At 52.2% G+C, this 27,303-nt stretch overlaps 1 protein-coding gene across 7 annotated transcripts in view; it reads left to right on the top strand.

Moving 5' to 3' along the window:
* Positions 1-21,242, top strand: part of ZNF592 (zinc finger protein 592) — a 47,250-nt gene extending 26,008 nt beyond the window's left edge. For all 7 annotated transcript variants that reach the window (XM_064569841.1, XM_064569839.1, XM_054513284.2 and 4 more), the window contains 8 exons: positions 961-3,223; positions 10,498-10,676; positions 16,429-16,605; positions 16,874-17,033; positions 17,147-17,434; positions 17,654-17,766; positions 18,446-18,581; positions 19,891-21,242. In XM_064569841.1, coding sequence (XP_064425911.1) covers positions 980-3,223; positions 10,498-10,676; positions 16,429-16,605; positions 16,874-17,033; positions 17,147-17,434; positions 17,654-17,766; positions 18,446-18,581; positions 19,891-20,376 — 3,783 coding nt within the window. In that variant the 5' untranslated portion in view covers positions 961-979 and the 3' untranslated portion in view covers positions 20,377-21,242. The remainder of the gene's footprint in view (positions 1-960; positions 3,224-10,497; positions 10,677-16,428; positions 16,606-16,873; positions 17,034-17,146; positions 17,435-17,653; positions 17,767-18,445; positions 18,582-19,890) is intronic.
* The last annotated feature ends 6,061 nt before the right edge of the window (positions 21,243-27,303 follow it).

Genomic DNA, 27,303 nt, shown 5'->3' with positions numbered 1-27,303 from the left:
TCTTTCCAGCAGGTTGGAGCCAGCTAGCTGAGCGTTACAGTGATTTCCTGATGGGAGGCCTCTTTCCTAGGACCTTGGCTTTCCTCTGTCACCGTAGTGCCGTTGTTCTCCTTCTCCAGAGCATGAAGGAAATAGCTGGGTTTTCTTTTCTTTGTCTATTAAGTTAAAATAAAATTTGGGGTTTCCCTGACGCTGTTCCCTGGCCCATTTGATAACCATGTGGGGCTTTTAGAGTTGCTCTGCCCCTCACATTTAGTGATCCATTCGCCAGCCAGTAAGAGTTTTAGGTGAAAATGAAGGAATCAAGCAGACACTGACTAGAGGGAAAAAAAGGCCTAGGAGATGATATAATTTGCTGGAGTTTATTTATGAGACAGTTAGCATAAATCCTGGTAATAGCAAATCATCTTGGATTTGGTTGAATTCATCCAGCAAAAAACCAAATTTACAAAGTTAATGATTAAATACTAGGAGTTAAATTAGCAGAATTTAAAGCCACGTCTCATCTTTGAATCAGAAGTTTTCCGAAGAAAAGAGGTGCTGAGCCATGCTTGTTTTTTGTTTTTGTTTTTGTTTTTTTGAAGCTCTCAGTGATTGGTTTTTTGCTAGTACATGTGATTAGGGAGTGTTGATAGTCCCTGAGAAATTGAGGGGGTGTGATATGAGTGCTCTCTCTTTTTGGCCAGGCAACCAGCTAGGAATTTCCAGGTACTGATGTTTAGGACTGGCCAGGCGGTCTTGTCACTGCATATGAACTTCTCTTTCCACCCCTCCCCCAATGTCCCCAGCATTTTGGAAACCTGTTGGGGTAAAAGTCAGGTGTGTGACTTCCCAGAGTCTGGGGGGGTTCATGTATGTGCATCCTGGCTGTGTGCATGTGTATTAGCGTGATGAAGATGGTGCTGGACGGAGTCCAGTGGGATCCTGGGGATCACTGATTCTGTTCTGTTTCTGTTGTAGCCCTTGCCAGCATCCAGCCATGGGGGATATGAAAACTCCAGATTTTGATGACCTTCTGGCTGCCTTTGACATCCCAGACCCCACTAGCCTCGATGCCAAGGAGGCCATCCAGACCCCCAGTGAGGAGAATGAGAGTCCCCTCAAACCTCCAGGCATGTGCATGGATGAGAGTGTGTCCTTGTCTCACTCAGGATCATCCTCAGATGTACCGGCCGTGAGTGTCATTGTCAAGAACACCAGCCGCCAGGAGTCGTTTGAAGCGGAGAAAGACCACATTGCTCCCAGCCTCCTACACAATGGATTCCGGGGCTCGGACCTGCCTCCAGATCCCCACAACCTGGGCCACAACTGTGGGAAGTTTGATTCCACTTTCATGAACGGAGACAGTGCCAGGAGTTTCCCTGGCAAGCTAGAACCTTCCAAGTCAGAGCCGTTACCGACCTTTAACCAGTTCAGTCCAATCTCCAGCCCAGAACCTGAGGATGCCATCAAAGATAATGGGTTTGGAATGAAGCCCAAGCACTCTGACAGTTATTTTCCACCCCCTCCTGGGTGTGGGCCTGTGGGGGGCCCAGTCCTGGAGGCTCTGGCTAAGTTTCCGGTCCCAGAGCTCCATATGTTTGATCACTTCTGTAAGAAGGAGCCCAAGCCGGAACCTCTGCCCTTGGGGAGTCAACAGGAACACGAGCGAGGTGGGCAGAAGGTGGGGGAGCCTCACAAGGAGCTGGATGCCAGTCGATTCTTCGGGGAAGCTTTGGAATTCAACAGCCACCCCAGCAACAGTATTGGAGAGCCGAAGGGGCTTGCCCTGGAACTTGGCGCTTGCTCGTCAGTCCCCCCCAGGCAGCGCCTGAAGCCAGCTCACTCCAAGCTTTCCTCTTGTGTTGCAGCCCTGGTGGCCCTGCAGGCCAAAAGAGTGGCCAGCGTCACCAAGGAGGATCAACCCGGCCATGCAAAGGACCCCTCGGGGCCCACTAAAGAGGGCTCCAAAGGTAGCCCCAAAATGCCCAAGTCACCAAAGAGTCCCCGGAGCCCCCTGGAGGCCACCAGAAAGAACGTCAAGCCATCGGACAGCCCTCGGAGCATCTGCAGTGATAGCAGTAGTAAAAGCTCCCCTTCAGTGGCCGCCAGCTCCCCACCAGCAATCCCCAAAGTCAGAATCAAAACCATTAAGACGTCCTCGGGGGAAATCAAACGGACGGTCACGAGGATCCTGCCGGACCCTGACGATCCCAGCAAGTCCCCCGTTGGGTCACCTCTGGGGAGCGCCGTTGCCGAGGCCCCCAGCGAGGCGCCGGAGGACGAGGGCACCGCCCTGCCGGCTGTGGCGCCCTCTCCGGAGGTGGGCACAAGTTCCGGGAGCCCCCAGGGTGACAAGAAAGGGGATGAGGGCGCCCCGAGGCCCGGTGAGGCGGCGTCTCCGCGCGGCAGCTCCGGGCCCCGGGGCCCAAAGGGGGCTGCCCCTGGCGCGCAGAGCGGCAAGAAGCAACAGCAGAGCTCGGCGCTGCAGGCGTCCGCCCCGGGCCCTGCCACCCTCCTGCCCAAGGCCGTGCACCTGGCCAACCTGAACCTCGTCCCGCACAGCGTCGCCGCGTCCGTGACGGCCAAGTCCTCGGCGCAGCGGCGGAGCCAGACGCAGCTCCCGCAGATGTCGGTTCCCCTGGTCCACCAGGTGAGGAAGGCCGCCCCGCTGGTGGTGGAGGTCTTCAACAAGGTCCTCCACAGCTCCAACCCCGTGCCCCTCTACGCGCCAAATCTCAGCCCCCCCGCCGACAGCAGGATCCACGTGCCGGCCAGTGGCTACTGCTGCCTGGAGTGCGGGGACGCGTTTGCCTTAGAGAAGAGCCTGACCCAGCACTACGGCCGGCGGAGCGTCCACATCGAGGTGCTGTGCACGCTGTGCTCGCAGACGCTGCTCTTCTTCAACAAGTGCAGCCTGCTCCGGCACGCCCGCGACCACAAGAGCAAGGGGCTGGTCATGCAGTGCTCGCAGCTGCTCGTGAAGCCCATCTCCGTGGACCAGATGTTTGTGTCGGCCCCCGCCAGCTCCCCGGCCCCGGCGGCCCCGGCGCCCCCCGCCTCCCCCAAGCCCGGCCTCACCGCGGCCACTGCCAGCCCAACCCTCCCGGCCTTGCCGCTCTACCCGGACCCCGTGAGGCTGATCCGGCACGGAATCAAGTGTCTCGAATGTCACAGGCAGATACGCGACTACATGGCTATGGCCGCCCATTTCCAGAGGACGGCGGAGGAGACCGAGGGGCTGGTAAGCAGACCCTTCCTGCGATGGCTGTCAGCCCCCGGGTTTGCGCCAGCTCCATGATTGGGCATGGAGAAAAAGCTCCCTGATGCGGGGGCGCCTAATGAGTCTTAGAAGAAGACGCCTGGCTTGATGGTTAGTGACGCTCCGGGATGCGGCGTGCTGGGTGTGTACTGGGGAAAGGGTCCTGCCCCCCACCCCGCCGCTCGCCGCTCGCCGCCGCTCGGGGGCTCTGCAGAGGGACGCGCCGCCCCGCGCCTGTGGCCACGCCCCACGGCCCGCTACTGGGCGGGCGGGGCGCCCTGTCCGGCCGGGCTGGTCTCTGCTGGGCCGCGCCCTGGGCTCCGGGAGGCTCCAGCACGGGCTTCGCACGCGCCCAGAGAACTGGGGGGGCCGAGGCGGGTGCGCCACCGCCCCGCGCTTCGGTGTGCCCGGCGTCGTTCCCCGCGGGGAGGCTGCGGTAGGGCCAAGGCAGGGCTGCGGAAGGAGAGCAGACAGGCCTGCAGGCCGGGGCAGAGGCTTTGGGGGCCTCTCTCGTCTGCCTTCCCGCCACTCTAGGAAGGCAGCCACGCTTATCTGCTTGTTCCGATTCTGGGTTACGCTGATGAGACTGGTTTTTGTTTTTTTTTGAAGACAGTCTGTGCTGAACAGACCCTTTGGCTCCCTCCGTGTCGGTGGCTGTCTGTACTCGCCAGGTCCTGTGAAAGTAGGCCTCCAGACATGCCTCCAGAAGGTTCTCTCCTTCCTCCTCCAGGTGACTCTCTTCACATCCCAGACAAGCGCGCCCCCTCCCTGAACCTCCCTAAGCCGGGGCTGCAGAGGCCTGGGAGGAAAGCAAAGCAGCTTTTTACTTTAGTGCAGCAGGGGCCTGCCTACCTGTCTGTGGCTGAGGAGCTTTGCACCAGTGTCCCGAGTGCGCGCGGTGTGGAGGGAGGCTCCCTTGTTGGGCCCCGGGGTGCGCGGGGCTCAGCCCGGGCAGGGCTCACCACTCACCTGCTACAGGGTGAGGCAGACTAAGTTTGGGGCTGAAAGGCTTGTGGACGTGGTTGCACAGAGTGCCTTGGAGGGACTACCTCACCGTGACTCGGGGCGGAGGGCAGGTGCCCAGTGGCTGGGACATTTGAGTTGGACCTGCAAGAAAAGTTGGGGGAGGGGGGTGGGTGTTCCAGGTATAGGGAACAGAGGTGCGGGAAAGTGCAGAGTGCACTTGAGGAGGGGAGTTGTGGAGCCTGGGGAGTGTTGGGGTGGAGACACGAGGTGGAGTTTGGTGGCTTGTGTCCTTCTGTGAGGAGCTGTAGGCTCACTGTCCCCTCCCATCTTCGCCTTCTCTCCTCAGTTTGCATTGTGTTTCTTATGAGTCAGATGGAGTGTGGCGACCCTGGCCCTTTGCTCTGGGGCTTCAGTCTTCTTGCTGTCCCCCGCATTAGCTGTCCCCACATAGCTGACCACTTCTTCTAGGTCATGTGGTCAGAACACCATTGTCAGCAGAGGTCTCATGCTTGGTGTTTTTCCACTGTTCCTCACCTGCCTTCTAAAACCTGAGCCCTCAGAGGTTGGGGTGTAGGATCCTCGGCTGACACCCCCCCCTCCCCATCCTGCATCTTCTCCTCTAGTGGGAGCTGGGCCCCCAGACAGGAAAGGGAGAGGGGACCCAGGAAGGCTGTCAGGCTTCTCTCAGCCCAGTGCAGATCCCTCACAAAATCTCCTGCCAACAAATGTGGTCTCAGAGTCGCAGGGAAAGGACAAGGTTTGAGGTCTGGGGTCAAAACCTAACCTTGCTGGCTGGTGGACTTGAGTTTCCTGAGACAGTACCCAGGCTTCAGGCCATATGCGGGGAAGGGTGTAGATGGATGGAGCCGGGCTGGGCTTCACTCTAGTTGGCGTAGGGACTGCAGGGGAGCACGTGCAGGCCTTCCGACTTCTCCCCTGTACTGGATACCCCTACCCCTGCAAGGGCTGGAGGGGGGCCCTTCCTGCATCCCCAGCCACCTTGTTGGGATGTTGTCAGCACAGTTTCTTCTTGGTCTTAACGCTTTTATTTAACTATAATGTCCTTGTCACATCCAACAAAAGGAACACTTGCTTAATGTTATCTAATACAAGTCCATATACAAGTTTTCCTTTCATGTCAAAAATGATCTTTTTATAGTTGGGCTTGTTTTGAATCAGGATCCAAATATGGACCACATGTTAGCATTTGTTTTTGTCTTTTAAATTTCTCAGTCTATAACAGTACCACTCCCCACTCTGCCCCACCAGGTCCTCCACTTTGTTTTTCATAGCATTGATTTGTTGAAGACACTGGTTCATGCATCCTGAGAATTTTCCAGGATAATTATGGGTTTGACTGATGCTTCCTTATACAATTAATTCATTCTTCAATACCCTGTATTTTATCTGTCGACCAGAAATAGGCAGTTTTGCCGGGGGGGGGATATCATGTTCTTCATATTTCATGACTTCAGGGAGGCATAGAGTCCTTGATTGTCTCAGTTTTTTTTTTTAAGATTTTTTTTTTTATTTATTTAACACAGAGCACGAGCAGGGGGAGTGGCAGGCAGAGGGAGAGCAGGGAGCCCGATGTGGGACTCCATCCCAGGACCCTGGGATCATGACCCGAGCCGAAGGCAGGCGTTTAACTGGCTGAGCCAATCAGGCGTCCCAGATTGTCTCCGTTTTAATGATACTAAGCATGATCGGTATGTTTAGGTGGGGATGTTCTGATCCCTTCGTTGTAAAGTTCCCTATCTTTTACCTAATTATTTTAATATTCATTAATAATTGCTCCTTGAGTCAGTAATTTTATTAAGAGTTGAAGAAGGGTGTTTTGTAATTTTATAATTTCTTTCTCAGTTATTAGCTGGAGTTCTGTGTAAAATATCTTTCCTTCTTCGATGAGCACTATTTGGTTACTTTGAAATATAGTTTATGTTGGAAAATGGGATATATACTTAATTTATTTCCCTTAGTTAACAGTTTTTACAGTAGTGAGTTGATGTCCTAATAGTTTCAAATAGTGTATTAAGAGTCTGTCCTCTATTATTTAAAAAAAATTGTGGTAAAATACACATAGCATAAAGTTAACCATTTTCACCATTTTTTAACTGTGCAGTTCAGTAGCGTTAAGTACATTCACACTGCTGTGTAATTAATTTCCAGAACTCTTTTCATCTTGCAAAACTGAAACTCTATACCCATTAAACAGCTTCCCACTCCCCCCGCCCCCCCCCCCCCCCCGCCCCGGCCCTGGCAACCACCCTTCTGCTTTCTGTTTCTATGAATTTGACTCCAGGTACCTCACATAGTGGAATCATACAGTACTTGTTTTTTTGTGACTGGCTTATTGCACTTGGGGCATAGTGTCCTCAAGGCTCACCTATATTGTGGCACGTGACAGGATTTCCTCCCCTTTTTTTTTTTTTAAAGATTTTATTTATTTATCAGAGAGAGAGACAGACAGAGGCAGGCAGAGGGAGAAGCAGGCTCCTTGCCGAGCAAGGAGCCCGATGTGGGACTCGATCCCAGGACCCTGGAATCATGACCTGAGCCGAAGGCAGAGGCTTAACCGACTGAGCCACCCAGGTGTCCCTCCTCCCTTTTCAAGGCTGAATAATATTCCGTTGCATGTTTGTACCACATTTGGTTTATCTACTCATCCGTTGATGGACACTAGGGTTGCTTCCACCTCTTGGATATTGCTTGAATAATGCTGCTATGAACACGATGTACAAATATCTTTTGGAGATCCTGCTTTCAGTTCTTCCAGGTATGTACACAGAAGTGGAATGGTTAGATCATATGGTAACTCTATTTTTAATTTTTTGAGGAACCCCCCCAATACTGTTTTCCACAGCGGTTGCACCATTTCACATTCCTGCCAACAGTGCACAAGGGTTCCAGTTTCTCCACATCTGCGCCAACACCTGTCATTTTCTGTTTTGTCCGTCTGTTTGCTTGCCTCTGGTGGTAGGCACCCTAATGGGCGTGAGGTGGCCTCCTCTGTTGCTCTTACAATGAACTCTTTGGTTTTCACATGTTTGGTATGTTGGGGTCAGTCGCTTTTCCATGGTCAGGCTGTTTCGTCTTTGGTCGTGGGGCTCTGTCAGGCTGGCTCCTACGTCCTGTGGACATGAACTCATGAAGCCTAAGAAGCTTCCCTACTTTCAGTCCCAACAGGATGTCCTGGGCACATTTCTTGTGCTAAATGTGCAATCGGCCATCCTTCTCAAGAGCCAGGTTTCTTGCAGTGAGGAATGGTATTTAGACGTCACATTCTGGGTACCAGAGATGCTTGCTGGGTATATCTGGTACTAGGCCTTTGCCGTGGCCAGAGCTGAGAAGTATGTGTTTTTATTGTATTTATTTATTTATTGAAAAAGTTTTATTTATTTAAGTAATCTCTACACTCAGTGTGGGGCTCAAAATCATGACCCTGAGATCAAGAGTTGCATGCTCTTCTGACTGAGCCAGCCAGGTGCCCCAAGAAGTATATATATTTTTTTTAAAAAGATTTTATTTATTTATTTGAGAGAGAGAACAAGTGAGCGAGAGAGAGCACAAGCAGGGGGAGAGAGAGAGAGAAGCGGACTCCCTTGCTGAGCAGGGAGACGACACGGGGCTCGATCCCAGGACCCTGAGATCATGAGCTGAGCTGAAGGCAGACGCTTAACCAACTGAGCCACCCAGGCGCCCCAGAAGTATACGTTTTTAAAAAGAAGAAAGGGGGTGGAGCATGTAATCTTGGGTTTGTGAGTTTGAGCCCCACATTAGGCATGGAGCCTACTTTAAAAAAAAAGGGGAAGAAAAATCATGAGTTTATACTGGTATTCAAATGTAAAATTATGGAGTTTTTATGTAACTGATTTTATGCTGAAAATCTTGGTTCCTAAGATTTTCCTACCACACATACACATATACACACAAATTTTGAAATATCAATACCAATATTATTTTTAACATTAGGACAACTACATAAAGTCGAGGGTATATTTGCAGTTCTTTCTGCTCTTAGATCCCATTAAGGATGTATAAGTCAAAATACTGCATTTTAAAGGTCACTGGGAACAAGTCTTTTTCCTATATGGTTATGTCACCAACTTGATACCTTGTTAGGTTATTTAGTTTCTGTTTCTCAATTTTTAGGGAATGTTTTTGTTTTTCTAGTTTAATTATATATATATTTTTAAGATTTATTTATTTGAGAGAGAAAGAGAGCGAGAGTGTGCATGCATGTGCATGCCTTCACGTGTGCTGGGGGGGAGGGACAGAGGGAGAGGGAAAGAGAGAATCTTAAACAGACTCCGTGCTGAGCTCTGAGCCCTATTCGGGGCTTGATCTCACAGCCCCGAGATCACGACCCGAGCCGAAACCAATAGTTGGGCACTTAACCGACTGCGCCACCCAGGCGTCCCAGTTTTATCTAGTTTTAAAACCTGGGGCCCAGGGGGTGCCTGGGTGACTCAGTCAGTTAAACCTCCGACTCTTGGTTTCAGCTCCGGTCATGATCTCAGGGTCGTGGGATTGAACCGTGCACAGGGCTCCATGCTGAGCGTGGAGTCTGCTTCCTCTCTCCTTCTGCCCCCCCTCCCCCCCCACCTCCTTCTCAAATAAATAAATCTTAAAAACAAAACCTTGGACCTGGTGACAGGTGTTGGAATTAAAAAACAAAAACAAACAACAAAAAAACCTATGTAAAACATTTATGTGATTCCAAGCTTAAAACTACATGATAAGGTCCTCCCTGAAGTCTTGGAAATCCCTGTTGCTTTCACTCTGTTCCCTCCTGCCCCATAAGTGACCATTTCTGTTCACTTGTGGTTTATCTCTGCATGGCTCCTGTTTTGCAAATATGTGTAGGTGTGCCTGTGTGTGTGTGTGGGGGGGTCATCCTCCCTCCTTTCTTACTTACTGTTGTGCACCCAAAGTAATATATTAAAAAAAAGGCTTTTTATTATGGAATGTCCCAAACATATGTAAAAGTGGACAGAAAGGCATAACAAACCCTCCCTTAACAATTGCCAACTCCTGGCCCATCTCGTTTTTTGTATTTTCTCACCCATCCCTCCCAGCTCATGGATTATTTCTAAACAAGTCCCAGCATCACTGTATCTGTAATAGTTCAGTATGTAGCTATAAAATATGAGGTTTTCCTCACAAAAACCATGGATATAGTATCATCACATCTCAAAACTAATAATCATGATAATTTCTTATTATTATCAGACCTTAATACTAAGTGTCAAATGTCCCAATATCATTATCAAGTTGGTGTTCAAATATCTCTGATTGTCTCATCTCTCTTTACAGTTGGCTTGCTTGAATCAGGGTCCAAATAAGTGCTATACATTGCCATGTGAAAATTTCTCTTGAACTTCTTTTAATCTATAAGTTTCCTTTTTCTGTTTTTCCCTTGAAATCTATTTGTTGAAAAAACGGGGCTGTGTGTCCTGTAGAGGCTCCATGTTCTGGATTTTGCTTTTCCTGTCCTCCCCAATGACTTGTCCCTCTAAGCCACTCGTCTGGGCCCAGGTCAGTGGCCCCCGCAGGGAAGCGCGAGCACAGTGGGCCCCTTTTGACTCACAAGGGCCTGTGCTGATGGAGGTGCCCGCGCAGCCCCCGGGCTGTCTGCGCTGTGGGCTGCAGGACTTCTCCCCGCTGGTCCTCTCCTGAGTCTGGGAGCCAGGGAGCTGTTGCCCACTCCGCCCTTTTTTGTGGGCACGTGTGGTCAGCTGTGGCTCGGCACGGCCCCGAGTGGGCAGGCAGGGCTGAGGGCACGGACACTGGCAAGACCACTCAGTCCACCTGCCCTGGGGGCTTCTGAGGGCCCATCGGGTCTGCTCCGGAAGTCCCGGAGCCACGGGGCTAGAGGCGTCCAGCAGGATCGGCCTCTGCTGGGCGGGGGCGGAGGGCCTGGTGGGTCTGGCAGTGGCGTGGGGTCTGAGACTTGAAGAAGTGCCTTTGGCCCCTGGAAAGGAAAAGCTGGTCTGCTAAGCCTGAGGGAAGGAACACTCACAGTCCTAGAAGCGGGACTGATCTTTGGAAACATAGCACCAGTTCTGCCTCTGACGAATAAGGTGAGAGGCAGAGCTTGCTTGGGTGGATCGATGCTTTTGACGAGGCCTGGGGGTGCCGGGTGTCCTGGGAGGGCGGACGAGAGCATGGTTGGGGGCTGGCTATCCTGAGCGCTGTTCCGGGAAGGCCAGCCCGCTGCGGTTGGAGAGCCGCGAGCTCGCGGCCCCTGGGGCGCCTGCGTGACCTGCTCTCTCGGTGCTCTTTCCCAGACGTGCCAGGTGTGCCAGATGCTGCTGCCCAACCAGTGCAGCTTCTGCGCCCACCAGCGGATCCACGCCCACAAGTCGCCCTACTGCTGCCCGGAGTGTGGGGCCCTCTGTCGCTCCGCCTACTTCCAGACCCACGTGAAGGAAAACTGCCTGCACTATGCCCGCAAGGTGGGCTACAGGTGGGTGCTGCCTGGCGTGCTGTCCGGGGCGGCCCAGTGGCCGGTCCTTTCCTGGGGCCGAGCTCATTTCAGGGTGAGCCTTGGTCTTAAGGGGCCTGGGCCCAGCCTGGAAGACAGGAAGGTACTTGGCATTTGGATAGGTGCTCTTACTTTTAGAGAACAGGCAGAGGCAGGGGGACAAGAATAAGGAGTTACAAGAATGAAACATGAAAAAGTAGCTTTGAAGGGACAGTTTGGGGGGATTAGTTTGGTTTTTAGAAGCGTATAAAGTTAATTTGCTTACAGAGCTACTGTGTTTGGCATGTTAAATTTAAAGTACCATTACAGTAATACATTTACTGATTGCAGTACTTTCAGATGTTCTCAATTTCCATTAACAACTGGAACTGAAAGGTGCAAAGGGCTTTAGTATCTTTACATTGATGAATTTTTGTCCGTTTTTGAGAAACAAGCACAACCTGAAAATGGAAAAATGATCAGCCTCATAGTAAAACCAAGAGAACTATTTTAAACTGAGTCTCCTCCACATGTCAAATAAATGTAGGCAAGAGGTCATTTTCAGGAAAAAGATCAAAATGGGGAGGAAAACGCCCTCCCAAACACATTGATCTCTAACTTTTACAGCCACTCAGTGAGACCCCCCTTTACTGATCTACTACAGTCGAGAGTTTCTACATCTTCTGATGTTTTTTTTTTTTACGTTATCACTTTCACACCTGAAAAGTAATTTTGTCCAAATTTAGTAAGGTTTTCTTCTCTTTAGTATTTAAAAAAAAATATTGATTTAGTTCATTGAATCACTTTCTTTTTGAGTACCTGTCATGGTCTGTAGCGCTATGCTGGACACTCAGGATACAGAGGGGATTGGGACAGAGCTGCTGCCGTCAGGGGCTTCAGTGTGGTGGGTCGCAGACCGCGCGAGTGACGGTAACGCAGAGCGGTAAGCCCCACAGTAGGGGTGGTCAGGGAAGCTCACAGAGGAGTTAGTAGGTTTTGCAGCAAGAGAAAGGGGGAGAGCACGTCTGGCAAGGGTACGGACAGGGATGTCAATGCACACAAAAGGTTACAGGAGTGATGAACATTTTGGGGGGGCGGGGAGATGAACTCGGGGTGGGGTGGGAAATGAGGCCAGGGCAATGGTAGGGCCATTGGTAGGGCCAGGCCCAGGCGAGGCCTTATAGTCCTCGGCAGACACTTAGACTTTCTCCAGTAGACAGTGAGGGGCTCCAGATGGATCTGGAGCAGGGGAGCAGGGGAGTGTCTGGCCAGACCCGTGCTTCAGGAAGATGGCTCTGGGCAGCCGACATGTGTTGGAGAGGAGAGAGCCCAGACTGGTGGGGAGGCGAGTGTGATGGTCCAGGTGAGAGGCTGGGGGCTCCGGCTGAGGCACGGCGGCTGTGGGGATGGAGAGAAGGTAGATCTGGGAGAGCTTTAGGGAGTCGAGGCATTAAAGCTTGATGGTGGCTCGCAGACGGGGTGGAGGGGTGGGGAGGGGCTGTGGGGACTCCCAGGCTTGTGTCCCGGTGTAAGCACTTCCAAATGCAGACTAGCTTCTTTTGCATGTTACGGGAAATGGAGACCCTAACGTGCAGGAGAAACAGAACAAACCAGAGATGGGTTATCCAAAGTCCTTGCCACTGGGTTGCAGAAGAGCATTGCTTGGCAGCATCCCAGGCCACTGTTTTTGTTGTTTTTTTAAGTAATCTCTACCCCCAACATGGGGCTCGAACCAACAACCCCGAGATCAAGAGTCGCAGGCTCCACTGACTGAGCCAACTGGGTGCCCCCCACCACCCCGGCCACATTTTTAAACCAAACAACCCGGACGTGTGTTTTTACAAAATACCTTTCCAGCTGTGACTTAAGCATGTGCTGCTAGTTCCAAGATCAAGTCCAATCCACTAAAAATGCAAGCAGTACTTAAATTTTTAATCTTTGAATTTTGAATCCAAGGAATTTCCAATGACACAGATAGATTCATAGCATTTTTTTGGTCTAAGATTTTATTTATTTATTAGAGAGAGAGATCATGAGCAAGGGGGAGGGGTAGAGGGAGAAGCAGACTCCCCGCTGAGCAGGGAGCCCGATGTGGGGCTCAATCCCAGGAACCCTGGGATCATGACTTGAGCTGAAGGAAGACGTTTAACCAACTGAGCCACCTGGGCGCCTTGGTCTTTTATTTCAGTATTTTATTTTACTTTCATCTGTAAGAATAAAAAGAAACATAGTGTCTCAAAAGCAGTTCACTTTGTCAAGCCTTTTTTTTTTTTTTTTAAAGATTTATTTATTTAAGAGAGAGAGACAGAGGGAGCAGGGGGAGGGGCAAAGGGAGAGGGAGAAGCAGATTACCCCCTAAGCAGGGAGCCGGATTCGGGGCTCGATCCCAGGACCCAGAGATCATGACCTGAGCTGAAACCACGAGTTGGATGCTTAAGCAACTGAGCCACCCAGATGCCCCTGTCAAGCCTTTTTGTAAGGCATGTTAGAGAATAGTGTAATGTGACTCAGCCAGAGGGCTTACTGGAGATCTTGACATTAAAATCTTCAGTGGCCCGTGGTTGAACTGAGAAGACAGAAACACTAGTACGGTATTGGTTGTGCTTAAGATCTTCAGCTATTCACATATATTTTTTTGTATCAGCTTTATTTAGACACACAGCATACAATCACCCACGTAATGTGTACAATTCAATGGTTTTTAGTGTATTTACAGAGTTGTTCAGTCACCACAACCAATTTTAGAACATTTTCATCATTCCAAAAGAAACTCTATATTCATAACCCTTCCATTCCCCCATCCCTCAGCTACCACTGATTTATTTTCTGCCTCAGATATTTGCTTCTTTTGGACATTTCACGGGAATGGAATCATAGAGTATGTAGTCTTAGCCAAGATTCATCGCTATTGTAATATGTCAGCATTTCACTCCTTTGTTATGGCTGAATGATATTCCCCTGTCTGTAGATACCACAGTTTGCTCAGCCGTTTACCAGTTGATAGACGCTTGGGGTTCCACCTTTCGGCCATTATGAATAATGCCCCTGATGAACATTCATGCATCAGTTGTGTGGACACACATTTTCCATTCTTTTGGGTAGATACTTGGGAGTAGAAGAGCTGGATCAACTGGTAACTCTGTTTAACTTTTTGAGGAACTTGCCAGACTGTTTTCAAAAGTGGTTGTACCATTTCTGTGTTCCTACCAGCGGGCAGATGAGATTTTTTATTTCTCTGCATCCTTGCTGGCATTGTAACTGTCTGACTTCTGCTGATGGCCGTCCCTGTGGGGGTGAAGTGGCGTCTCGTTATGGTTTTGATTTACATTTTCCCAATGGCTCACGGTGTTGAGCATCTTTTCTGTTTGGTATTTGGGTATCTTCTTTGGAGAAATGTCTATTTGCCCAGTTTTAAATTGGGTTATTTATTATCTTACTGTTGAGTTATAAGAGTTCCTTGTATATCCTGGATATAAGTCCCTGGTCAGATACATGTTGTGCAAATATTTCCTCCCATTCTGTGGGTATTCTACTTTTCAGTGAATTCTCAGAGTGTACCTATGCTCCGTTTCATTGAGTTCTACTACAGAGTCTTACAGTCTTACTTTGTTTTGTGTTATTTTTGCTTTTCTTGAAGACATAGTCAAACTACATTTTATATATATTTTATGCGTATGTATTTCACGTAAAATGTGTACATACATTATATATAAATTTCAGAATTGTGTAAGTTATTCTGATCTTTGTTGAAAGTTTGGAGAGTGGCCAGTGATGTCATAAAGGAGCAAGTTTAGACTGTTCTTAGTGATATGTTATTTTTTTATTATTTGTGATTATTAGGACAATTAAGTATTTTACTCCTCTTTGTCTTTTCTAAAACTTTATGTATTTCATAGCATGTGATTCTATAATTGTGTATTTTCTCTTAAAAAATTGGTAAAGAGTTGTGTCATGGGGTCAGATTTCTCTTCTGCACGCTTTTTCATCAATTTGTACACCATACTTGACTCAGTCTTTCACTGACTTGGTGTGTGTTCTTTTACCCCTTTATGTTCTCACTTTCCGTGAGATTTCTTTGAAGAATGTCTCTTCAGTACATAGAATGGGTTTTTAGCCGCAGTTTTGAAGAGTATATTTATATTGCCCCTGCTGAAGTTTGGTCAGACTGCACAAATAAGGCACTTAAGATTCTTTACACATATCAGGTGTACTTGACCACTTTGGATGAATTTGGAAATATGTAGATTTTATTTTCTCCTCACAATACCTTGTGGTGTAGAAGTACTTCTATGTGCTGGAGCTTGGTCACTATTTTGTTTAGTGGGAGAGAAAAGAAAATATAATTGAGTAGCCTGTATAGAAACTCTAAAGCATGCACAAATTTAGTAATGAGTGCACATCAGAGGTCATTGCAAACAGCTTTCTGGTTCTGTGGGCTGCTCCTTGTAGCTAATTACGTTTGCAAAGGGGGTTCCATCTCCAACCCTCCCCACCCCCCAATACACAGAAAAGGAGGCAAAACAAAAAAAGACCAGGCAGGATTCTGTGATGATGTAGGTGGACTGTGAAAACGGGCTCATGTAGTGAATAGAAGGGCTGTATTTGGGAGTCAGAGAATTTTTAAGTGAAGGCATGTCCTTTTCTTCAGTAAAGCAACAGGCTCTCGTGCTTACTGGGATGTCAGGGTTACGGGTTCAGGCAATACTGCAACAAAAGGGAGCTCAAAGTTACCTTGAGGGGCATGGTTGGGCACAGGGAAGGTGTTTTCTCACAGAGGGGAGACGGGGGTGTGTGTGTAGGCAGGAGGAAAAAATGAATGTGTGACAGGGTCTAGTCTAGTCTAGGTCCCGGAGTGGATGGAGGATGGCGTGGAGGTCACATAGGCTCATGGGACTGAGGAAAGGGAAGGCCAGATTTATAGAGGGAGACTGTGAAGTTGACGGAAGAGTCCAACATGCCTCAGTCTCAGGAAAAAATGGTTTAAGATAGTTCATACATGCTACAAGTGATATATCTGCTAAACAAAGCTCGGAAAATACAACCTGGGGGAGAAAGAAGTAAAAAGTTATCCACGGTGCCGTGAGGGAGGTGCTCCGACACTTCGGAGCTACGTGGCCCAGAACGGTGCCGGCCACGTCAGACACGTGGCCAGTACGACTGGCCATTGTATTTTGTTAATTTAAATTGCCACGTGGCCAGGACAGTACGGAACATACCTGCTGTCACCACAAGTTCCCCTGGACAGTGCCTCTCGGGAGGATTCCTTCCAGGGCTTTGAGGCTGCGTGCTTTACTGTACCTGTGCCTCGGGCGAGCGCAGCGGTTCCCAACCGCACTTTGCGTGCAGTGGCCATCCCCGCCCACTCACTACCAGCCTGTGGGAAGGCACACGCTCTCCGTGGCCTCCTCCTGAAATTTCCTCTCGGACCCCCGCAGTGGTGTCGCACTTCGGAGGGTTTTGTTCATGTCGTCTTGGAAGCATTCCCCTCCCTCTCCATTCCCACCAGCTTCTCTCTGGCCAGTGAGGGGTGGGGTGGGTTTCTTCCCCCTTCTCTTCCAGGTATAGCCTCGGGCTTGGGGGGCCCTGGTGACCGCACTGTGCCAGACGGTGGCAGACAGGCTCTCAGGATGTACGTGTGGAGGATGGAGGGGGAGAGAGGGCCCCCGAGCTGGCTCTGTTCCTGCCCTCCGTCCCTCCTCTTCCAGCACTACTTCCAGGTCTGACACGCCTCCCACACCCCACCACTCCTATCCAGGTGCATCCACTGCGGGGTCGTCCACCTGACCTTGGCCTTGCTGAAAAGCCACATCCAGGAGCGACACTGCCAGGTTTTCCACAAATGTGCATTCTGCCCCATGGCCTTCAAGACTGCCAGCAGCACCGCGGACCACAGCGCCACTCAGCACCCCACCCAGCCTCACAGACCCTCCCAGTGAGTGAGCCCCAGGGCCAGCAGGCCTGTGGGCCGGAGCGGAGTGGCTTGGGTGTACCGCGGAAGGTGTTGGGACAGACCAGGGAGCCGCGGCGGGCGGCGGAGATGCCTGGGGTTCAACTGAAGGCATCCCGAGGCAGGGGAGTAGCCACGTCGGCTTAGAGTAGTGCTTTCCCAAACCCGACCCTGGTTCAGAGAGAGCGGAGATGGGGTGGAGGTTCTGCGCACAGAGCCTGGCCACCTCACGCCCTGGGCCTTGTCTCTCCAGGCTCATTTATAAGTGCTCCTGTGAAATGGTCTTCAACAAGAAGAGGCACATTCAGCAGCATTTTTACCAGAATGCCAGCAAGACGCAGGTGGGCGTCTTCAAGTGCCCCGAGTGCCCACTCTTGTTTCTGCAGAAGCCGGAGTTGATGCAGCATGTCAAGGTGGGGTGCCCTGGGGAAGGAGGCTGGGGAGGAGGGCACGCGCCTCAGGCCGGGGGTCTGACTCTGTGCATCTTTCCCCTTGCCCAGTCAGTAATCGCTCTCCCCATCCCCAGAGCACCCACGGTGTTCCCCGAAACGTGGACGAGCTGTCAAGCCTCCAGTCTTCATCGGACACGTCCTCAAGCCGCCCTGGCTCTCGAGTTCCCACCGAGCCCCCAGCCACGAGCGTGGCTGCTCGGGGCAGCTCCCTGTCCTCTAGCCGCTGGGGCAGGCCTGAGGCCCATCGCAGGGCTGAGGCCAGGCCCCGGCTGAGGAACACTGGCTGGACCTGTCAGGAGTGCCAGGAGTGGGTTCCTGATCGGGAGAACTATGTGTCCCACATGAAGAAGAGCCACGGTCGGGTAAGTGTCCTCACGTGGTCACCAGGCAGTGCCAGACTCTGGACTTCTGTCCTGTGGGTCAGAGCCCCCTTATGTGGCTGGCCCCTTAGGGTTCCCCCGGCCTCGGGCAGGGTGGGTACCACAGATCCTGAGGTCTTCCCACCTACATGGCCCGAGTCGAAAGCTGCACCGGGAAGGGCCTTGTAGTTCTGATGCTTTGCGTCCTGTCGTCTCCCGTAGACGTTGAAGCGGTACCCCTGTCGGCAGTGTGAACAGTCCTTCCACACCCCCAACAGCCTGCGCAAACACATCCGCAACAACCACGACACAGTGAAGAAAGTCTATACTTGTGGGTGAGTGCCTGGAGGTGGGAGCCAGGAGGCCTGAAATTCAAAAAGGCTGTCGCCGGCACCACTGGGGCTTTTCTCTGCTGTGAGATCGGGGTCGGAAGCAAGAGAGAAGCGAGCTTCTCATGGACAGATGCTCAGTCAGGAGGCAGGGCCGGTCGGGAACCAGCTTCTAGCCGCTGGTGGCCCCTGAGCCTCCCCCTTCCTACCTCCCCCACCCTGGGCCGCACTGCCGCTCAGCGCTACCAGCCCTGAGGTTTGGGAGGAGTGATGGTGATGGTGATGGGACCATGTGCCCTGTCTGGCCAAGAGGCTTCCACGTCGTGTCTGTGCTTCAGACACACCCTGGCCTCTTCCTTGCTGATTGCCAGCCCAGCCCTTGGGCCTCTGGGCAGTGATATCAGGGAGCGGAGAGTGAGATCATGGCTCAGGGCCAGGACAAATATTCTGACTTGCTGTTGTCTGCCACCGTGGCTGGCTTGCCAGCTCCATGTCTCTGGGGAGTGCCCAGCACTGCCCGGCCAGCCTGATGACCCCCCCCCAGCCAGCTCTCCGCCTGCTCCAGACTCTCTCCCCGGGAGCCAGAAGCAGCGTGCACCTCGCCTCCCTGCCGGGTGCGTGCGGCCCCGCTGGGCTCCCTGGGGCCTGTCGTCTCAGACCCTGTCTTCGGGCTGTGCTCCCGCAGGTACTGCACAGAGGACAGCCCGAGCTTTCCTCGGCCCTCCCTCCTGGAGAGCCACATCAGCCTTATGCATGGTATCAGAAGCCCTGATTTGAGCCAGACGTCCAAAGTCAGACCTCCGGGCGGACATTCCCCTCAGGTGAGTGTGGCCCTGCCCCTGGAGCGGCCCGCTCCGTGAGCCCCTGGAGCAAGCAGCAGTGACAGCTTCCCTCACTGTGGCTCATTCTCCAGTCCTGTGTGACCCACCTGGGGACCGCACACAGGTAAAGGGCAGGGACAGAGCCCTGGGAGACAGCCCGCTAGCCTTTTTTCCCGAGGCTTCCCTGTCACTGTGATCCCTTCCTTAGCCATGTGACCTGTTGTGTGGACCCTGGAGTGGATTCACACATGCCATCCTGAGGCTGCCCCTCTAGTCCCGGGGGGGTGGTGCAAGCGGGGCTGAGGAGGGCAGTGCTCACCTGAGTGTGTACGCGTGCGTGTGTGTGTCTCTCTCTCACACATGCACACTCGTTCCGGGAGGAGCCAAGCCTAGACTCCTGGGATCCTGACCCTCGTTCTACGACATCATCCCCGTTCCATGCCCTCGTCCCATTTCTGGTGAACTTCTGGAACAGCGTGGTTTCCCCTCCTCACGGCAGGCTCTTCCCACCCCATGGTAGGGAGGGCTGCTCCTCAGAGGGTCAGTCGTGTCTGGGAAATTCTGAGGGCTGCCTGGAGTTCCAGGGCGTTCCTTCTTGGCTACTGGGAAAAGGGCGTTGGTCGGCAGAAGCCCTTTCACACACAGCAGGTGGGGCATCTGCTGACGTTTTGGCGACATCTGTCTGTGATTGAGATGCACACCCCACCCCCCTCCAGATGCACATGCCCTTTGATCCAGCAGTTCTGTCCCTAGGATTTATCTGTCCTACATCTTTGGCCTGGGGCCTGCAGAGGTCCGTGCACCGCACTGCAGGGCTGTGTGCCGTAAGCAATGAGGGAGCGCAACGCCGTGTCGGCCAGAGGGGACCGTTCACCCCTCACCCCTCTGACGCGTCAGTGCCGCTCTTAGGAGAACGAACCCTCACAGAGACAGCGGCCAACACATGTCCTTAATTGGAAAAAGCAGGGTGAAGGAGAGTGTGCGTGTAACGCTCTCATTTTGTCAAAGACGACAGCTGTCTCTCTGTGCGTGCACAGACGGTCTCTGGGAGGGACCTCAGGGAGAGTGGGCCTGGGGAGTGGGCCGAGAGGGACTTCGTCTTCCCTCTGCCCTTCCCATAGCTTTGGGCTGTGGCACCACATGCATCCGTGACATGAGACAGAACACGAGCACGCGGGAGAACCTGACAGGCACCAGATGCAGAGCCGCGGTTCAGGGCGGGGCGAGCCTGGCCGGGCGGCGGTTCTGCGCGTCCGGGTGTGGGGCTCTGGCCTGGGCCGCGGCCCGGCTCACGCTGTCTCCCCTGCAGGTGAGCCATCTGAAGAGACCAGGCAGCGGAGCCGGGGACGCTCCGGGCAGCAGCAATGGCGCGGCGGTCTCTTCCACCAAAAGGCACAAATCCCTGTTCCAGTGTGCGAAATGCAGCTTTGCCACAGACTCGGGGCTCGAGTTTCAGAGCCACATACCTCAGCACCAGGCGGACAGCTCCACGGCTCAGTGTCTCCTCTGTGGCCTCTGCTACACCTCTGCTGGCTCCCTCAGCCGCCACCTCTTCATCGTCCACAAGGTGAGAGACCAGGAGGAGGAGGCGGAGCCAGACGAGGGCTCCGGGGAGGAGATGTCCATGGAGACCAGGGAGAACGGACTGGAAGAATGTGCCGGAGAGCCTTTGTTGGGCGACCCAGAGGCGAGATCACTAGGCCCGGCTTCTGAGGAGGACGGTGCCCAGGATGCTCAGAGTCACCCACAGGCCTCTCAGGACCAGGACAGCCACGCACCGGCCCCTCAGCTGTGACCGGAGGCTCCGCAGTGCGTGCGGTCGGGGTGGTGCCACGGCGGCCCCCGCCCGCCGCGGGGACAGTGGGAGAGAGGAGGCCCCGCGCCGGTGGAGTGCGGCCGGCTGTGCCCTGGAGCAGTGTCTCTGCCCTGAGCTGCGGGCGCCGGGTGTCCCCCAGCCCCGGGAAATGTGTGGTCGCCCAGGACCCTCACAGCTCTGAATCTGCTTCTGTTATTTATGGCTTCGTGCTGCTGCTTGGTACCCCAACTCCTGTCCGTGTCCTTCCAACCCCAGGCTGCTTACGTGGCCCGGCCCCAACGCTGTCAACTCGGCTTAAAGCCCCTCAGCGCTGTGCTCTTCTGGGAGGTTCCCGGGTGCTGCCCTCAGCCGGGGGTCTCCTCGGAGCTCTCCTTCCTGCCCGCAGAGCCGGAGAAGGGCTGAGGGTGCTGGCGCACTCCCTCGGAGAGCTCCCCCCGGGCCGGCTCGGTGAGGGCCCTTGATCACCTTGCCTTCCTTCCTGTCTTCTCTGACTCCTTCTCCCCCGAAATAGTCCTGGAGAACGAGTTGTCACGTTGGCTCCTCCTGTCTGTGGGTGGGAGAGAGTCCTGCAGCGCCGCCCTCGCCGCTCGGATGGGAGAGCGGGCACCGCGCCAGGGCAGGCAGGCCGCGAGAGGCGGAGCCCGGCCGGAGGCGCTGTGCGTCCTTGTGCGTCCTTGTGCCGCCGGGGGGCCGGGGGCCGGGGGCGCCCAGACCTTGGAATGTTTGTTCTCTCGCTCCTGTGCCGTTAGAGAGGCTGCCGCCTCAGGCAGGTCAGCCCCTCCTCCTCTGGCTACACTCATGTTGCTCAGACTCTATTTCAAATAAAAAAATCTTCTGACCATGCAGGTGGGCTCTTGTATTCCTCTTCAGGTGAGCCTGGCCCCACCCTGCTCCACTTCAGTCTCTCCCAGACTTCCCTCACTGTCCCGTCTCTGAGGGAGAGCAACGGTGCCTGCTGTCCGAGGAAGGTCCGCTCTAGATTCTGGAGCTGTGCTTAGGAAACCAGGAGCTCGGTCCTCGGTCCTCTAGAGACCTCCTAAGGGCGTGAGGGCTGGGTCCTAATACTGGTCAAAGGGCCCCTGCAAGGCCTCCCCAGGGCTAGCAGCTTTGGCGTAGGGCCTATTGAAATGTTCTGGGCACCCCCATCTTTCCTACAAGTGGATTTTCCTCCTAAGAGAACCTTTACCGGTGGTGGTGGTGGGAGGGGTAGAGGGGGGGAATTCTAGGATTGTCTCGCAGAGGTCCCGGTGTTGCTGCTCCCACCGGGAGCTCTCGGGTGCGGCAGAATCTGGGTTAGGGGAGGCTGGGCTGTCTCTCCACCCGCGGCAGAGTTCGGGCCTGACCAAGCCAAGGGGCAGGCCGTGTGGAGGTGTCCTCTGACCTCCGACCCAGGCCGCTACTGCAGCCCTGCACGGCCGGGGTGTGCCACTGGGCCCGGCAGGATCTAGTGCAGCCAAGGCAAGTGGGTGCTGGCTGAGTTCTTAGAGGTGCTCTTTCAAGGAAGGCATTGAATAGCGATTGTAAATTGTTAAGTCAGTCAAATACACCTGACCTTTCCGCAACAGAAAGAACAGTACATTTTCTCTTTTCGTCCAATGCCAGATTTTGAGTGGAAATGCTCATGGCCCTGAGAACGCTTAGTGCTCGCCTCGGCGTCAGACTCTGCTGTTTAAGGATTGCTACACTTGGCAAGGCCGCCGTGTCTCTCTGTCCCAAGCAGGCGGTGAGGCCGCCTGCAAGGCCTGAGCTCCCCGCATCTTGGCTGTCGTCCCTTTCCTAATTCCACTGCAGGTGCCCACCCCGCACCGCATGGTCCGTTCACAGGAACACTGCCGAGGAGGCTCTGAGAAGGGTTTGGGATGGATTGCCGGATCTCTTCCTGCTCCCGAGCAGCAAGTAGGGGGAGTAGGGACGGGGGCGGTGAACTTGGGCACCGTCGCGCCGACCCGGGTCCGCCGCTCTTTCCTGGGAATGGTGCGGAGTGGAAAGAATGTCCAGCTACTCACCGGGAGACCTGGGGCACAGCCTGGATTCTGCCCTTAACCGGCTCTTAACAAACCCCCTCACCTCACCGCCGCCCCCCTCCCCCCTTCCAAATAGTCCCAGTAACTCCCATGCAACTCGCTCCCCGGGCTTTGTGAGGCGGCGAGTGGAGGCGCCCTAGACCTGCGAGGGATTCTTGCCTTTAGGGCGCGCGGGGAGGGGCCGAGGGGGGGGGGTGGAGTGCACACCCCCTCCCCCTCCCAGCCGTCAGCCGTGGACGTGGACGTGGGTGTGGACGCGGATGCCGCCGGCCCGGCCACGCTGCGGCCGTGGTGACGCCAGCAAACAGCTCGTGGGCCCTGCTTGCGCGGCCTGCATCTTGCTGGAGACTTTGCCGTGATGTTCGTAATCACGAGGATCTCCCAGTTACCCCTCCTCCATCTCACGGAGAGGAACAGAGAACCTGCGGGGCGGCCGGGACGTGCCGGTGGCGAGTCAGGCCCGTCTGGTTCTAAAGTCCACGGCGGCACCCCCGTGCTGTCTTCGTGGCCCGGCCGCTTTGGCTGGCTCCCAGCCTGTCAGCACTTTGTAGCCACCCAGACACCGGCTTTCCTACCTCCCGGGTGGTTGGGGTGCCCCCCGGAGTGCCAGGTTCTCCTTGGAGTCCGTCTGTGCCTCGTCAGCCCGAGGAGAACCCTGCGCGAAACATCTGTGCGCAACGGTCTGAAGCAGAGGAGGTGTTCCCGTGACCTTTCACTTACCTTGGGGTTGACCTTGCCTTGGAGACCATCATTTTGCGGGGGCATCCCAGAAAACATGGTTCCCTCAGGGTCCAGTATCTTCTGCTCTTTTCCTAAGATGTCTATAATGGATGTGCTATCCTATCATTTGCTATCATCAGCAAATGCTTGCTGTAACAAGTGCTTATGTGCCCGTTAGCTGGAGTGAATGATCTACTGATCAAGTTAAACAGATAAGCTCCCAACCCTTGTAGAAAACTACAATTGAATACACTCTCAGGCTTGACAGATGACTAGTATTTATTTTCCAACTGCTTTATCTCTGTACAACGATGTGCCGAATTACTATAATTGGTGTAGAAAGAACTGTTCCCCTAACTTATGTAAACAGTCTGGTTTTGAAAACTTAACAGTTGTGGCTTAGCAAGTTCGACAGACTTTGCCTTCCCCGAGACAGAGGAACCCCCTGCCTGCTCTGTTCGCCACTGTATACTCAGCTCTGGGCGCACTTTCTTTTACTTGTTTTAAAAATTTTTTGTTACTGTTTTTTTTTTTCTTGAAAAATTAATACATATACATGGTAAGATCCAAACAATACAAAAGAATATACAGTGCAAAGTAAGCTTCCTATTGGAGGTCAGCCTTCAGTTCCCCAGCCTGCCTCCAGAATTAATCACTGTTATCTAGATCTTGTGTACCCTTTCTGAGCAATTCTATGCATTTACAAGTTTATAAATATGTATATTTATATATCTATTTTTAATACAAATGGTAGCATTCTATGCACAGTGTTCTGAAGCTTGCTTTTTTCACTTACGTAATGGAGATTGTTCCAAATTCATCCAGTGGGTCAGTCTAATTCTTTAAAAGCTCCTAGCACAGTTCCTTGCATACAGTAGCAGTCCAAAGAGTGTTCGAATGAGTGAGTGAATGCATGCACGTATGCACACGTGAATGAAAGAATCTAATTCAACTGGTAGCTACAAAGTTCTCTCAGGGTCTGCTCTGAGCAAAGCAGGATGTTCTAGATTCTAGAATGTGTTGTGTCATCACCCCTCCACCCCACCCTCATCTTTTCCAAGGGATCCAGGCTGTTCTTGACCTTGTCCACCAACAGATGCCACAGCAGTCTTAGGAAACTAGGTGCTGGGAGCCTTGAGCCCCTCTGGAGGAAAGAGCAAACTGAAAGAGCCAGGTCCCAAGAATAGGATTTTTTATTATTATTTTTTTTTTCGAGGTCCCTATTTAAAATGCCTTTCTCTCATTGGAAAATGACATCGCATTATTAGAGAAAATAAAAAACGTGCGTATTTATAATTCCATCCTACTTTTGCAGTTGTTTTCATTTTTGTATATCAGTTTCCAGTCCTTTCCAACTGCTTTTCCAGCTGGACTCTTGTTCGGTTCACAGATAAATATCATTATGATAATAACAGAAGTGGAACATTTCTGCATGACAGGTGTGATTCTCACATTCATTCTCTTATGTAGGCACAAAACAATCCTATGAGGTGGATACTGCTATTCTTTTGGAGGTTCAGAGTGGTTGAGTAATTTCTCTAGGCCACAGAGCTCATAAGGGGCAAAGCTGGGATTCATTCAGGTGTGACTAGCACTACTCTGCCTCTGATTTTGTACAGCACTTTTTTTTTTTTTTTTTTTTTTAAGATTTTACTTATTCATGAGAGACAGAGGCAGAGGCTGAAGAAGAAGCTGGGAGCCTGATGCAGGACCCCAGGATCATGACCTGAGCTGAAGGCAGACGCTCAACCAGCTGAGCCACCCAGGCACCCAGTACCCTACTTTTTTCTACTTAACATTATATCTGGACATTTTCCATGTCTCTACAAAGCCCCTAAATCCCCATTGTCAATTATTGTAATCATTTTCAAATCAACATAATTTACTTACCCCTTTCCTGTTTAACATTTAAATTTCCCACTTCATGAGTGCAGGGAAGAGGCCTGCGTATATAGCTTTTTGCCTCTGCAGAATTATTTCCTCAGGGGGTTATCCCTATTTTTCTTGACTAAACTCCCTGGCAATGTGGTAACATGAAGAAAACCAGTGATTAGAACTCAGAAGCCCTGGGTTCCAATGTGAGCTCTGTAAGTTGTTTGATCTTTCTTGGCCTCTGTACTCCCATCTGTCAAATAGGGGGGAGGGTGTTGGCTTAAAACTCTGGGGATCCTGAGCCTGGCTAGATTTTATCTTCTTGTTCCTTATGTTTATGCCAAAAGAGAGGAGACCTCCCTAAAGGCAAGAACTCTTAATCGGATTTCTTCTCCTGTTTAATTGTTTTATTTATTGACTTTTGGTCTAGCCGTATACAGAAATAGAAATGATCCCCCTCTACCCCCTGCCCCCAAGGTAGTATCACTTTCATTTGCATTTGTTTACATTGTAATCTGCATCAGATTTATGCTTTTTCAGATGGAGTTCTGGCTCTTTGATAAGTACCTATTTCTTTTGGCTTTTGTCAGGCCTTTCCAAGTTTGAACTGTCTACTTGATAATTTAAAAGCATCTTAAGATGCATCTTTTCATTAGGGACCTGGGGTCCAGATGAATTCTTGAGCTAGTTCATTGTATTATGCATTGGCCTTTTAAAATGCTTTTCTTTTTTGTAATATTTATTATTGCAAATTGAAGTTGAGTTTTTAGTGAAAAAAGTCAATATATATGTAACTGATTGTACTGAAAATGGGGCAAAAGGATATGATAAAGCCATTTAAGTCAGTTCTGAGTGGGAAAAGCCCCCATCCTCGTGAGTGCTCAAGTGACAGAGGACCAGCAGAACCATCTCACTTCATGGGTGGGTATGGTATTGGTATATACATAGTGATAGTCTAAAATCTACTAGATCTTGCTTCTACAACTTAGTCCCACAGCTTTTGCCTCTACTTTCTGTGAAGATGGGGATAGTTGATCATGCCTTTGATGTCTGAAGAGTGGTTAAGCTCCTCTCTGGTAGGGTGTTCATTCATTAAACTGGGAAGATCTGTTTCTCGCCTCCCTTTTTCAGTGATAGCCCAGGGCACACTGTATACAATTCCTATTTTCCTCTGGGGTTTTCTGGTCCTTACACCGATTTGCTTGGAATTTCTCCCTAGGACCCACTGTGCATAGACAGGGCCGAATATTTTTTGTATCTGAGAAGGAGGGTAGGTTTTGCTTCCTAAGAAGCTCTTTGCCTGAGATGGAGGCCTCACATTTCTACCCTAGGCTGGTTCTGGAATGTGATTTCCAAACAGGGAAAGGGTATGACAGACAAGGTAGGGAGTGGGGAGGGGACAGACAGCAAGGAAAGGGTAGAAAGTTGTGGAGGGCAGGCAGGAGAGTTTGGACAGGTAGAGGGTTTAGAGCCCGGAGATGGCATTTGACTTTTTGGGCGGGTGAGGGTGGTGGTGGCGATGGGCTTACACACTAGGAGCAGTCCTTTAGGAGGAAGCGTGGTGGGTGCCAGCAAGCTCAGAAATGATCTGTCGGTGGCGCCCCTTGGGTGAGCACTCCTTACAGCCAGTTGTGGCCGCTGTTGCTGAGAGGTAGTAACAGTTGCCAAAAAAAAAAAAAAAAAAGAGAGAAGATGTAGCTGCAGAGGGCTGGCTGAGATACAGAAGGGTCCTTAGAGAAAGACTTGTAGGGGAGGAAAAAGAACTGGTTCGCCCTGCAAGAAGACCAGGAGAGGCCTGGGCTGGGAGGCCTGGGCTGGGAAGGGCCTTTCCCAGGTCTCTCTGAGGGTGTGGAGCTTGTGTCCTGGGCCCGAGGGACAACTGCTGCCCCCTGACCACAGAGTCACCCTCTCATCTCATGATTGCTTTATTCTGGACAGGGCCTACATCTGTGGCAGAAATTCCTGACTCCTGCAATCCGATGTGGAATCAGAGTAGGTGCATTAGGGAAGGGCACCTGGCTGGAGCAGCTCTATGCTTGAGTCCCCAGTTCCCCTTCCAATCAAACCAGAATCAGGAGTGGCTCCTTGTAGCCTATAATCCTTTAATTGGTGTCCACTTACTCCAGCACAGATGTGGCCATAGCTCCAGTCCCTGGATTGCCCGAGTGGCCAGCTCATCCCAGAGTGGCAGGACTCGGAGTCTCCACCCTCCAGGGTCAGGGGCTCAGCTGCCCGAGCTGGGAGCTGTGGGGGTCCTTGGAGGAAGGTCAGACGAACACTCCAGAGCACT

The sequence above is a fragment of the Mirounga angustirostris genome, unplaced genomic scaffold (genome assembly GCF_029215605.1).
Source record: "Mirounga angustirostris isolate CCGP_5_RB_7025 unplaced genomic scaffold, mMirAng1.0.hap1 SCAF_9, whole genome shotgun sequence".
Taxonomy (NCBI): Eukaryota; Metazoa; Chordata; class Mammalia; order Carnivora; family Phocidae; genus Mirounga; species Mirounga angustirostris.
This window is presented reverse-complemented; position numbering and strand designations above follow the sequence as displayed.